Genomic DNA, 14,610 nt, shown 5'->3' on the forward strand with positions numbered 1-14,610 from the left:
TACACTTTTTGCCAGGTCACATATGTGGACAACAATACAGATTTCCATACCAGATCAGTCGAGGCCGGGGTTAACGATGACCGCCACCAGTACTGTTGGCAAACAGGGTGCTGGTGGAAATTATTGCACTATTAGCCGAGGGAGAAGAAGAGGGGGAAGGCATGTCTGGAGGCAGGAGGAGAGGAGGAAGGTTAGGAGCATGGAAGTGCGGGTAGGAACTTTGAATGTTGGCAGTATGACTAGTAAAGGGAGGGAACTAGCTGATATGATGGAGAGAAGAAAGGTTGATATATTGTGCATGCAAGAGACCAGATTGAAGGAGAAGTAAGGCCAGGTGTATCAGAGGCTGGTTCAAATTTTTCTACCATGGTGTGGATGGGAGGAGAAATGGGGTAGGGGTTATCCTGAAGGAACAGTATGTCAAAGAGTGTTTTGGAGGTGAAAAGAGTGCTGGACAGAGTGATGTTTAAGAAGCAGGGAATTGATGGTGTGATGGTGAATGTTGTTAGTGCATATGTTCCTCAAGTTGGGTGTGCGATGAATGAGAGAGAAAAACAATTTTGAGTGAGAGGGATGAAGTGGTGGAGAGTGTACCTAAGGGTGAGCGAGTGGTGATTGAAGCGGATTTCAGTGGGCATATTGGTGAAGGGAACAGAGGGGATGAGAAGATGATGGGTAGGTATGATGTCAAGGAGAGGAATGCAGAAGGTCAGATGGTTTGGGATTTTGCGAATAAGGATGGACGTGGCTGTGGTGAAAGTGTATTTTAAGAAGATGGAGGAGCATAAGGTGATGTACATGAGTGGAGGAAGATGCACACAGGTGGATGAAATCCTATGCAGGAGGGCCAGTCTGAAGGAGATTCAAGACTGTAAGGTGGTGACAGGGGAAAGCGTAGTTAGGCCACATAGGATGGTGGTCTGTAGGATGATGCTGGAGATCAAGAAGAGGGGAAGAGTGAGGGTAGTGCCAAGGATCAAGTAGTGGAAGTAGAAAAAGGATGATTGTGAGGTGGAGTTAAGGGAAGAGTTAAGACAGGCACTGGGTGGCAGTGAAGAGTTACCAGATAGCTGGGCAACTACAGCAGAGGTAATAAGGGAGAAGGCTAGATAGGTGCTTGGTGTGACATCTGGACAGGGGAAGGAGGACAAGGAGACCTGGTGATGGAACGAGGAAGTACAGGAGAGGAAGAGGTTGGTGAAGAAGTGGGATTGTCAGAGAGATGAGGAAAGTAGACAGGAGTACAAGGAAATGAGGCGTATGGTGAAGAGAGAGGTGAAGAAGGCTAAGGATAAGTTGTATGGCGAATTGTATGAAAGGTTGGACACTAAGGAGGGAGAAGAGGACCTGTACCAATTGGCTAGACAGAAGGACCAAGCTGGGAAAGATGTGCAGCAGATTAGAGTGATAAAGGATAACGAGAGAAATGTATTCATAAGTGAGGAAATTGTGTTGAGCAGATGGAAACAGTACCTTGAGAAGCTGATGAATGGAGAAAATGAGAGAGAGAGAGAAAAAGTTGGATGATGCAGAGATAGTGAATCAGGAATTGCAACAGATGAGCAAGGAGGAAGCAAGGACAGCTATGAGGAGGATGAGGAATGGAAAGGCTGTTGGCCAGATGACATACCTATGGAAGCATGGCATGAAGGTGTTTAGGAGAGATGGCAGTGAAGTTTTTAACTAGATTGTTTAATGAAATCTTGGAAAGTGAGAGGATACCTCAGGAGTGGAAAAGAAGTGTATTGGTACTGATTTTTAAGAATAAGGGTGATGTGCTGAGCTGTAGTAAGTACAGAGGGATAAAATTGACCAGCCACAGCATGAAGTTATGGGAAAGAGTAGTGGAAGCTAGGTTGAGAAGGGTGGTGATGATTAGTGAGCAGCAGTATGATTTCATGCTGGGAAAGAGCACTATAGCTGCAGTGTTTGCTGAGGTGTTGATGGAGAAGTATAGAGAAGGTCAGAATGAGTTGCATTGTGTCTTTGTGGACTTCAAAAAAAGCATACAGCAGGGTGCCTAGAAGTGTTGGGGTATTGTATGAAGAAGTCTGGAGTGGCAGAGAAGTATGTAAGAGTGGAACAGGATATGTATGAGGGCAATGTGACAGTGGTGATGTCTGTGATAGGAGTGACTGCATTCAAGGTGGAGGTGGGATTACATCAAGGATCAGCTCTGAACCCTTTCTTATTTGCAATGATGATGGACAGGTTGACAGATGAGATCAGACATGGACTATGATGTTTGCGGATGATATTGTGTTCTGTAGTGAGAGTAGGAAACAGGTTGAGGAGACTGGAGAGGTGAAGATGAGCTGTAGAGAGGAGAGGAATGAAGGTCAGAAGGACTAAGACAGAATATACGTGTGTGAATGAGACGGAGGACAGAGGAATGGTGAGGGTGCAGGGAGTAAAGTTGGCAAAGGTAAATAGGTTTAAATACTTGGAATGAACAGTTCAGAGTAATGGTGAGTGTGGAAGAGAGGTGAAAAAGAGAGTGCAGGCAGAGTGGAGTGGGTGGAGAAGAGTGTCAGAAGTGATTTGTGACAGACTGGTACCAGTAAGACTGAAAGGGAAGGTTTACAAGATGGTAGTAAGACTAGCTATGTTATATGGGTTTGAGACGGTGGTACTGACAGAGAAACAGCAGTCAGAGCTGGAAGTGGCTGAGTTAAAGATGATAAGATTTGCACTGGGTGTGATGAGGAAGGACAGGATTAGGAATGAGTATATTAGAGGTTTAGCAGGGTCAGCTCAGATTGGATGGTTTGGAGATGAAGCCAGAGAGGCAAGATTGTGTTGGTTTGGACATATTCTGAGGAGTGATGCTGGGTAAATTGGGAGAAAGATACTAAGGATGGAGCTGCCTGGTAAGAGGAAAGGAGGTAGGCCTAAGATAAGGTTTATGGATGTGATGAGAGAGGACAATGCAGGTGGTTGGTATGGCAAGATGCAGAGGACAGGAAGAAATGGAAACAGATGATCCGCTGTGGCAACCCCTAACAGGAGCAGCTGAAAGAAGAAGAGTTTAGTACAGATGGAACTGAGCTGCTTACAGACTTAATCCAGTAGTCATGGGTTTGTTTCCCTTAGTCTCCATTTGCAGGTTGTGTGATTCTGAGCAAGTCACCTAATCGGGCAGTACTCCTGGATCATGCCAGAAAGGAGATGCTCGTGCTAAGTGGGTATCTTCAACATATGATTTTAAAAATTAAAATGAATTTGAATAAGCAGACATGAGTAATGAGCAATAAAAAAGCAACTTTGGTTATCCATATAGCAACAGCTGCTGAAATTACTTCTGTTTAGGGTTTTTAAGTAGTAGCTGTGGTATTCCAAAGGGCTCCATTCCAAGTCCTTTACAGTTCTTTGTGCATGCTCCTATTGGGAGAGCTATTTAAAAGGAGGTCTTAACATTCACTGCTGTGTTGCTGATAAGCAGGTTTTCTTTCTTTTCCTCATGACAAAATGTCAATGGTAAACCCCATTTTTAAGGACTTAAAATGCATCCAAAACTGGATGATTAATAATTGGCTACATACAAGTACATCTAAGACAGTTATTCTGACTTATCGCACCACTTTAAGGAATTGTCTTTCTGTTTTTAAAACTCACCGCTATTATAGTGATAAGATGGAATGTATGGGCAAAGTGAATGTATGGGCAAAGTGAAAAGTCTTGGTGAGGTTTTAGATGGTAGTTTGTCTCTTGGGGACCAGTGTTCCAGTTGAGGAATATTTATTGCATCAAATCTTTATTCCTTCTTGCCAAAGTCTGTGGCATAGATGGAGAGAGCCCTAACTGCAGCCCAGTGGTTGGGAACAAATGTATCAAACCAAGAGGAGAAGATCTGATGATCAACAGGCGGCAGAGGGTAAAATAGCACACACACAAGCAAGCGCATACATACATACATACAGTGGCTATAAAAAGTGTACACCCCCCTGTTAAAATGCCACATTTTTGTGATATAAAAAAAATGAGACCACAATAAATCATTTCAAAACTTTTCCCACCTTTAATGTGAACTATAACCTGTTCAATTCAATTGAAAAACAAACATCTGTTAGGGGAAAAATGTAAAAAATAAAAAGCATACAATACGCTGGTTGCATAAGCGTGCTCACCCTTAAACTAATACTTTGTTGTGTGTGCACACCCATAAACTTAAACTTTGAAGCACCTTTTGATTTAATTACACCATTCAGTCTTCTTTGGTAGGAATCTGTCAGCATGGCACATCTTGACTTGGGAATATTTCCCACTTTTCCTTGCAGAAGCGCTCCAAATCTGTCAGATTGTAAGGGCATCTGTTGTGCACAGCCCTCTTCAGGTCACACCACAGATTTTCTGTTGGATTTAGGTCTGGGCTGTGCCTGGGCCATTCCAAAACTTTAATTTTCTTCTTATGAAGCCATTCTTATATTGATTTGGATGTATGCTTGGGGTCATTGTTGTGTTGAAAGGTAAAATTCCTCTTCATCTTCAGCATTCTAACAGACACCTGAAGGTTTTGGGCCAAAAGTGACTCCACCTTCACTAAGGCCCCTGTTCCAGCTGAAGAAAAGGAACTCCAAAGCATGATACTGCCACCACCATGTTTCGCCGTGGGGATGGTGTTCTTTTGGTGATGCGAAGTGTTGTTTTTGTGCCAAACGTACCTTTTGGAATTGTGTCCAAAAAGTTCAACTTTGGTCTCATCAGACCATAACACATTTGTGTAAGAAAAGGCTTCCTTCTTGCAACCCTACCCCATAGTCCAAACATATGGAGAATAAGGGAGATGTTGTCACATGTAGTACACAACCAGTTCTTGCCAGAAATTCCTGCAGCTCCTTCAGTGTTACTGTAGGTCTCTTGGCAGCCTCCCTGACCAGTTTTCATTTGGTTTTTTCATCAATTTTGGAGGGATGTCCAGTTCTTTGCAATGTCACTGTTGTCCCATATTTTCTCCACTTTTTGATGACTGTCTTCACTGTGTTTCATGGTATATCCAGTGCTGTGGAAATGTTTTTGTACCCTTCTCCTGACTGATACCTTTCAACAATGAGATCCCTTTGATGCTTTGTAAGCTCTGTGCGAACCATGGCTTTTGCTGTAGCAGGCAACTAAGTAAATATCAGGAAAGCCATACTAGGACAGCTGAACTTTATTTGGGGTTAATCAGAGTCTCTTTAATTGATGGCAGGCATGTACCCAAGAAGACTGAATGCTGTAATTAAATCAAAAGGTGCTTCAAAGTATTAGTTTGAGTGTGCACACACAACAAAGTATTAGTTTAAGGGTGTGGACACTTATGCAACCAGCGCATTGTACATTTTTTATTTTTTATATTTTTTCCCCTAACAGATTTGTTTGTTTTTCAGTTGAATTGTACAGGTTATAGGTCACATTAAAGATGGGAAATGTTTTAAAATGATTTATTGTGGTCTCATTTTTTTATATCACAAAAACCTGGCATTTTGACAGGGGTGTGTACACTTTTTATATCCACTGTACATACATATGCACACACACACACACACACACACACACACACTTTTTCTCCTTGGGATCTTACCATCTGGACTACTGCAACTATATTTAACTTAGGCACCCACACTTAACTAGACCAATGGCTGCTTGTACAGAGTTCCATAGCTAGTTACTTATAGGCATTCTTTATTAACTTTCATGTTACTCCAGCACTGCCTGACCTGTGTTTACCATTTCAGATTTATTTCAGTTTTAACGGTGGTAGATATCTGGCTGCATATAATCTCTTTCCTCCTTACCTGAAGGAATGCCTGGCCTTTGCTGCTCTTCACTGGTGTTCTTGGAGTGTCCTACAGTACATTTGGAGACCGCCGGTGTACTGTTTTTTGCTATGAAGCCCTGCATCATTGGAAACGTCTTCACAGACAAGGGAGCTCCCCACAATTGCTGTTTTTTTAAAAGGCACCTAGAAACCCATTTAATTTCTTTGGCTTATGATTTTTATGATTAATATTCTTTGTATTGTTAACTGTTTTATTTTTGTTTTTTTAGAAATGATATGTAGTTCATACACCTTAAAAATCTGAAAGTTTGATAGAATTTCTTTTTAAAGTTGTAGTGCATTATAAATGCTAGTCTTTGTGCTAGCTGCGCTATGAAGAATATTAAGCCCTACAAGATGTTTACGGTGGTTCACAGCTCTTTACTTAACTATCTCTCATTTGATCACATTATACAAGAAAAGCTACATTGCATGCTCAAGATCACTGAAGGTAGCTGAAATCACACATGAAAGATGAAAAATGTACTTTATTGCTGGAATTCTTAATAGGGTATTTCTCCTGCCATTTGGTTTAACATTTGATATTTTCTTTTATCTGCATGTAGTGATGCTTTTTAGACTGCAGAATGGACCAGGTTTTAAGTAGCTTCACATTATATTGTGCAAGAATAAGTTTATGCCTAAATGGTATGAACTTTGAGTATCGTGATTGTTATACTAATTTAAATGCATCTTGTTTAATATACATCTCCACAGAAACTACATAGAAAGCAAAAAGGAAGGAAAAGGAAGTATGTGAGAGAAGACAGTGACTATGATGTTTGCAATGGTGCTGAAGAAGTTGGTGAAGACGGTGGTGGAATTGCTGTTGATGGAGGTAACAATGAAGATGATGAGGATGATGTCGTGCTGCCTTCAGTTTCAAAAGATGTTCTTCAGAATCCTCATCTGGTATACATATATATTTAATTCAGTGATTCTTAACTGTTGCTGTTGTTTAAAGATTAGAGGTTAGTTCTGCTGTTCATTTGTCCTTTGGTAACCTGGTATGCACACTCAATATACTATGATACATTTTGGACTGCAACTTGTAAAGGTACAAAGTACATAATGAAAAATGGCACTGCTTACAGTCTAGTAACATATTATTCTCTTTTGCTGATCATGTAAAATGTTATAGCTGCTTTTAATGGATTTGGCACAGTTGCTTGAAAACCTGTGTTAACGCAGTTTGGGATTTAAACATTTTCTGTGACTGCATTTGCTGAATGTTTTTGAAGTAATATTTTTTTATGGTGAGGCAAAGTACCCCAGTGTGTGTGTTGGGGGGGGGGGGGGAGTGAGTCTGACCTTTCTGCACTCCTGCTTTTAATTGTCATCAGTTTCATTGTTGCTGCACGTGATTGGTAAGGAGATATTCCTCATTGCAGTAGTCTGTGATGATAAAGTGCAGTTTGACGAACTTAACACAAAAACAAAGTTTGCACAGGTGGTAGTCTAATTTCACTGCTGCCTCCCTCTCTGAAGTGCATTTATCATACTTTTTTCCAGGGCATACTGTTTTATGCAAAAATGACTGGAGTGTCCTGGTGTTCTTGGATTTTCAGAATAGATTCTCAGTCCACCTGTTTAGAACCTGATGGCATTAGTCTTATTTTGGGGACAGGTCAGTGTTACAGTGAATCATTACACTTTGGTTTACCCACTTTCTTGTGTCCTATTTCCTGACCAGACTTTTTTCCAGGTAGTTGTATATTCCCTGTGATGTAGTACCAGGTGTGATCTTGCACCCTGCTTATGTCCTCTGTGGCCCTTGTTGTCTTCACTTCTTCTGTCTACTTCTGCTGATCACCCTCTGTTATGATGGAATTAATTTTTACTTATTTTCATTGTTCATTGGTTTATTTTTCATGTAATTTGATTGTTTTTTTTCTCAGTATCAGAACAGAAGTCTCGTGATTTTTTTTTATAATTGTGTTTGAGATGCACAGTTAGCATTAAAAGATCTTCATACACATGATATGTGTTTGTGTAGGCCTTGATTATAAAGTTAATGACTGCAGCCAGATTATAAAGTTAATGACTGCAGCCACTGTGCTTTGTTTAAACAGTCTACAATATAGGCTGTGTCAAAACACCAAGTGTTTATGTAAGAAGAATTAACATTTCAAGGAAGAATTGTTTGAAGAAGATTTTGTTTAAGCAGTGAGGGTGTATCATAATTGCCAAAGCCATTCAACTAGAATCATCATCTTCTTTCGTCTGTTCCCGTTAGGGGTCGCCACAGCAGATCATCTGTTTCCATTTCTTCCTGTCCTCTGCATCATGCTCTTTCACACCAACCGCCTGCATGTCCTCTCTCACCACATCCATAAACCTTATCTTAGGCCTTCGTCTTTTCCTCTTATCTGGCAGCTCCATCCTTAGCATCCTTTTCCCAATATACCCAGCATCCCTCCTCAGCACATGTCCAAACCAACGCAATCTCGCTTCTCATGCTTTGTCTCCAAACTGTCCAACCTGAGCTGACCCTCTAATATACTGATTCCAAATCCTGTCCATCCTAGTCACACCCAGTGCAAATCTTAACATCTTTAACTCTGCCACATCCAGCTCTGACTCCTGCTTTTTCGTCAATGCTACCGTCTCCAACCCATATAACATAGCTGGTCTCACTACCCTCTTGTAGACCTTTCCTTTCACTCTTATTGGTACCCGTCTGTCACAAATCACTCCTGACACTCTTCTCCACCCATTCCACCCTGCCTGTACTCTCTTCTTCACCTCTTTTCCACACTCACCAGTACTCTGAACTATTGATCTCAAGTACTTAAACTCGTCCACCTTTACCAACTCTACTCCCTGCATCCTCACCATTCCTCTACCCTCCCTCTCATTTACACACATATATTCTGTTTTAGCCCTACTGACCTTCATTCCTCTCCTCTCTAAAGCATATCTCCACCTCTCCAGGATCTCCTCAACCTGGTCCCTACTCTCACTACATATCACAATGTCATCTGCAAACATCATAGTCCATGGGGCCTCCTGTCTAATCTCATCTGTCAACCTGTCCATCACCACTGCAAATAAGAAAGGGCTCAGAGCTGATCCTTGATGTAATCCCACCTCCACCTTAAACGTATCTGTCACTCACACCGCAGTCTTCACCAATGTCACACTACCCTTGTACATATCCTGTACCACTCTTACATACTTCTCTGCCACTCCCGACTTCCTCATACAATACCACAACTCCTCTCTAGGCACCCTGTCATATGCTTTCTCTAAGTCCACAAAGACACAATGCAACTCCTTCTGACCTTCTCTGTATTTCTCCAACAACATTCTCAGAGCAAATATTGCATCTGTAGTGCTCTTTCCTGGCATGAAACCATACTGCTGATCACTAATCATTCAACTAGAATGTCTTACTTTAAGTTTTGAGGACTTATTAGGCTAGCACAGTAATAGCAGTGACTTCCAGAAACAGGGATATCTATTATCTCTTTAAAATGCCTTCCAAGCTTGTATTAATTTTTTTACTACTATAATGTGTATTTGTACAAGCACCTTCATTGGTAGGTATTTAATAATGACATTGTTACGGTCTGTTTTTTTTTTAATATATTCTACTTCTGTACCTCTGTCACTGCTGTTTCTCAGATTGTGTTCTGCTTTATATGGTATTACTTTACAATCCTTTATTATGCTTCTTTCTTCTGATAAATTTCCATTACAAGAATGTGTCTTTCAGTAGTTCAGCATCAGGGACCAGCACTGATTCCTTCATCCAGCCAGCACAGGAATGATTTCATTTTATTCAGCTGTAGACCATCTCACATGCTAAGGTCCAAGGGTTAGAGTAAGAAAGTCCTAAAGATTTTTTTCTGGTAACGAATATCCTCAGAGATAGAAAGTGAATATTGTAGTACAGTGAAGTGTTCAAATAATTTGATACAAGATGATTTTCTTCACATTATTCCCCAAGCAACAATAATTGCCTTAAATGGATAGAATTTATATGTCTCTGGAACAAGTACATTTAATTGAAAACGTTGACAACACATCAAATAACTGGATCCTGCACCAATAAAAACTAGGATACAAATGTAGGGTAAATAAATAAAAATGTTTCTCACCTACCTGTTTAAAAGAGTTGAGTTCAATTAATGAGCATTGGAAATTATCAGAGAGTTAATAGAGAAGACCTAAATTTCATCATAAGGGATAGCTAGTGAATGGGATAAAATGAAAAGTGAGTTGAAAAAATAGGGTTGAAGTAAAAGACAAAGAGGTATGAATAAGAAACAATAGGAATTATTTAGAGGGACTGACAAAAGTATTCGAGAATAATACTTCGATAATATGCATGAGTTTAGAAAGATTGCTGTTAAGCAACTCCTTTTTGATAATAACTCTAGAGCACAAAAACTTTTAGCACAACGACTCGGGCAACAGAAAGTAGAAAGGGCTGTCGCCAAGCTTAGGGAGCCTATAACAAGAAAGATAATAAAGAGCTCCTGGAGAGGTAGTAGAAACATTTTGGAAATTCTGTGAAAGTCTGTATAAAGCAGAGAAACATGGAGCTCAAGAAAAGGTACAAATGGAAATGTTTATGGAAGAGTTAAATATTCCAAGTTTAGAGGTGGATGAGGCTTGGTTATTAACTGTTAGGATAGGAGAAGATGAGATAAAAATGGTGATGTATAACCAATCCACAGGAAAGTCCCCAGGAAAAGATAGTATTCCTGTGGAAGTTTGTAAGCTCGGAGGGAAAAAACTGAAAGATCTGGATGGTTTTGTTTAACAGTATTTTAAGAGGAGGAGAAGTACCAACATCCTGGAAGAAAGCGGTAGTAGCTGTAATACCTAAAGACGGTAAAGACCAATGAGATCCAGCTTCATACAGTCCCATTTCAATACTAAACCACAATTATAAAGTGTTTATGTCTATAATGACTAAAAGAATGGCAAAAGTTATGCCAAAATTGATAGATATGGCTCAGTGTGGTTTTGTGGAGGGGAGGTAAACATTTGACAACATTAACATAACATTGATGATCCCGGGGGGGGAAGAAGAATGTATAAAAATACCACAGTACTATGTGTTAGTGGGTCTTGATACAGTGAAAACATTTGACAGAGTAAGCTGGGACTTTTATGAGCAGGGCAATGGAAGCAGTTGCATTCCTTGATAAAATTATAGGGTTGATTAGGAGGATATAAGAGGGATCAAAGACAAAAATTAAAGTGGGTGGGTTCCTTTCTGATAATTTCTGCTTGAGCAGAGGAACCAAGCAGGGGTGTCCTCTTTCCTCTTTGTTAGTTGCATTATATTTAGAACCATTGGGAAAGAAAATAAGGGGCTCAGAAATTGAAGGATATAATTGGTATGGTAGTCAAGAAAAGCTGGCTGTATTTGCAGATGATATTATTTTATACCTGATAAAACCTGAAAAAATGGAAAAGGACATTCAGTGTTATGGAACATTTTGAGACAGTTTCTTATCTTTTTGGGATAGAAAATTAAAGAAGCTAAAACAAATGCAATAGCTGTAAATTATGTACCCACACATAAATTGGTTCAGCAGTATCCATATTTATGGGGACATAATAAAATGAAGTACTTAGGAGTATGGATTAAAAAATTATTCTGGTGTGGTAGCTAAGGATATGTGGGAAAAGACTAAACAAAAGAAACTACAAAAACTGAGAAATTGGAATCTCTGTTATGTGGATGTGGATAGTAAGATACAAGCTCTTTAGCCTTATGTACAGGTCAATCATATTTTTATCAACAAGAGGAGAAGTTGTGAATAGAAATTAATAAAGAGCTGAAGGATTTTATCTGAGAGGGAAAGACAGCAAGAGTCAAGTGGCATAAGCTGACTCTTCCAAAAGAACAAGGTGGATTGGGATTAACCGATTTGAAGGGGTATGTCAGAGCTACACAGTTAAGGCTCATATATATAGCACAAGCAGAAACCTGTAATTCAAATTGGAAAGGGATAATGATGATGATGAAATGGGGGGGGGGCTCAAGAAACAAGGTAACTGGGATTTTGGATGCAGATCTTTAAGGAGAATAATAATCATACAGAATATTATATTCATAAAGTAGCAAAAAGTATTCTAAGAACTAAGCCAACATGAGAATGGAGAAAGGGGGTTCTGCCAATAGGGATGATTGCAATTAGGGATACAGAGAATAGGCAAGAGGGGCTGAACTTTATTGGAGAAAACTGGCAAAGGAACCAAGGTATAAAGAGGGAAAGGTAATAGAATGGGAAGATGGCAAGAATTTATTTGGACTGCAGGTTAGAGATTGCTTTCCATATCAAGGATTGATGTCTGAGTATAGGCAAAGAGAAAGAAATAGTGTTTTCCTAAATGAAAGACCAGCACTGGTAGAGTTTTTAGTAGAATCTAGAGCAGATGCTGCTGTTAAAGGAATAATTAGTAGAGTATAAAAAAATTTTACATGAGAACTGTAAGAATCAGAGGCGGTTAGAAAAGATTGGGAAGAGAGATTGGATAAGCAGTTTACAAAGAAGCAATGGGGGGGGGGTATGTGTATGTCTTCAAATATGCAACAAAATCTAGAAGATATAGGATTTTTGCTTGGAAAGGTTTACATAGGTGTTTTTATACCCCAAGTAAACATAAGAGACAGCAAATGTTGAAGGTGTTGTGAAGAAGAAAGAGGCAATTGGGAATATATTTTCTGTTAGTCTAATAAGTTGGCAGACTTTAATGATCCCCTGCAGACTATTCTGTCAGAGATACTGGGTGAGCAAATTGGTGTATCTAGGGAAATGTTTTTTCTGGTCTATGATACAGAATTGGAATTGCCTAGACATAGTAAGACCTTGCTGAGTCTAATTATGGTGGCTACCAAAAAAAACAATTACTAGAAAATGGAAATCTAAGTCTAAGCCAACTGTACTAGAAGTAATGAATATAGTAACAGAGATAAAACAATTGGAAATTGATATCTTTAGAAAAACAAATTACATAGAAAAATGGAAATTGTGGGAACAATACATAGAGGAAGAATGAGGTGTAAAAAGTCAGGATTTGAATGAGCTATGTTTGACAGACAGTAACTGAGTAGATAAGTGATGCATCATGTTTGCAACTAAAATTATGTCAATATGGTTTGTGCTGTATAATGCTTGCAACTAACATTATGTCAGTATGGTTTGTTTTCATTTATATAACTGTATGTCTATGTCATAAGTGATAATTTAATAAAGATGTTTTTTGTTGTAAAAATAAAAAACAGTATTGCAGAATAACGGGGAATTTATTAGAACAAGAAAAGGAGTAACTGCAGAGTGCTAAAGAGAAAATGAGGGAGTATTTAGATAATATGCATGAATTTAAAAAAAAAGATTGCTGTTAAGCAACTATATTTTGATAACCCCAGAGCACAAAAACTTTTAGCATAATGACTCAAGCAACAGAAAGTAGAAAGGGCTGTTAAAAACCTTAGGGAGCCTATCACAAGAAACATACTCAGAGATCCTATAGTAGTACTTGGAGGTATTTTGGAAATGTTATGAACATTTGTATAAAGCATTAGAATGTACATACAAAGAAATAGTGTAAATGAGAAGTATTTATGGAACACTTAATTATGCACTCTCATTAAACTAAACAAACAACTCAGAGGACAGATAAAGTGTACCAAAGCCAAATTTGAGATGAGTTTGGCCTCCCAGGCCAAGGACAACCACAAAGCATTCTTTAGCTATGTGCGCACCCTCAAAGGCAATACACAATTGTGTGCAGAGCTCATTGTAAATGGAGCCACCTATACTGAGCCAGAAGATATAGCAAACCTCGTGAATTCAGCTCCAACTTTACTCCTTCCCTCAGGAAATATCATCAAATATATCTCCCCCTACTATCCCTAGGAAACGGATCCTTGATGCTCTCTCTAAGACCAAGAACACTGCATCAGTGGAGCCAGACAATATCCCAGGATGCCTTCTAAATAGCATGAAATATGACCTATCAGGGCCTCTAGAATTACTATTTAACTGTAGCCTCCAAACAGGCTTCATGCCTCATGCTTGGAGAAAGGCAACATTCATCCCTCTGCACAAATGTGGCCCATCTGCAGACCCTGGAACCTACAGACCCATAAGTCTTGTATGTAAAGCCATGGAAAGAATTATCATGGAGATGACCAATAGAGATATAGTAAACCTCCAGACACTGGACCCAACCCAGTTTGGTTTCATAAAGGGCAGATCATGCCTACTCAACCTGATGGACTTCTTTGAGAAAATCACCAAAGCAGTGGATGAGGGCAGAATCGTTCACACTGCCTACCTTGACCTGGCCAATGCATTTGACACAATACCCCACTTGGGCATTGTTGACAAACTCAAGAGGTTAGATACAAACCCGTATGTAACCCGATGGGTAGCCAACTGGCTCACAGACAGGACCCAGGAAGTTAGAATTGGGGAGTCCACCTCTACAAAGGAGGCCAGTCACAAGTGGAGTCCCTCAGGGATCAGTCCTTGGACCGCTCTTCTTTGGCATTTACTTCTCAGAAGTTAAGGCCAATGTCAGTTGTCTCTGGCTGACTAAATTTGCAGATGATTGCAAATTAGGAGCTGTCTTTGAATCTCACACTGACACAGATGTTCTGCAGCAGGGGTTGACGCAGACATACAGCTGTTGTCAGTCATGGACTAAAACTAAATGCCAAGAAATGCATACCAATATCCTTTGGGAAGTCATCCATCCCTCTTAATTACATATTGACAACACACCCCTTAGAGATGACCAAGTAGTCAGGGACCTAGAGACAGACATAGATAGTAATCTAGCCT

The 14,610-nt window shown here is 39.7% G+C and overlaps 1 protein-coding gene across 1 annotated transcript in view; it reads left to right on the top strand.

Moving 5' to 3' along the window:
• Positions 1–6,742, top strand: part of LOC122805601 (THAP domain-containing protein 2-like) — a 59,554-nt gene extending 52,812 nt beyond the window's left edge. Inside the window, exon 4 of the mRNA XM_044075838.1 lies at positions 6,515–6,742. Coding sequence (XP_043931773.1) covers positions 6,515–6,727 — 213 coding nt within the window. The 3' untranslated portion in view covers positions 6,728–6,742. The remainder of the gene's footprint in view (positions 1–6,514) is intronic.
• The last annotated feature ends 7,868 nt before the right edge of the window (positions 6,743–14,610 follow it).

Source organism: Protopterus annectens, chromosome 6.part1 (genome assembly GCF_019279795.1).
Source record: "Protopterus annectens isolate FY-2018-M chromosome 6.part1, PAN1.0, whole genome shotgun sequence".
NCBI classification, from domain to species: Eukaryota; Metazoa; Chordata; order Ceratodontiformes; family Protopteridae; genus Protopterus; species Protopterus annectens.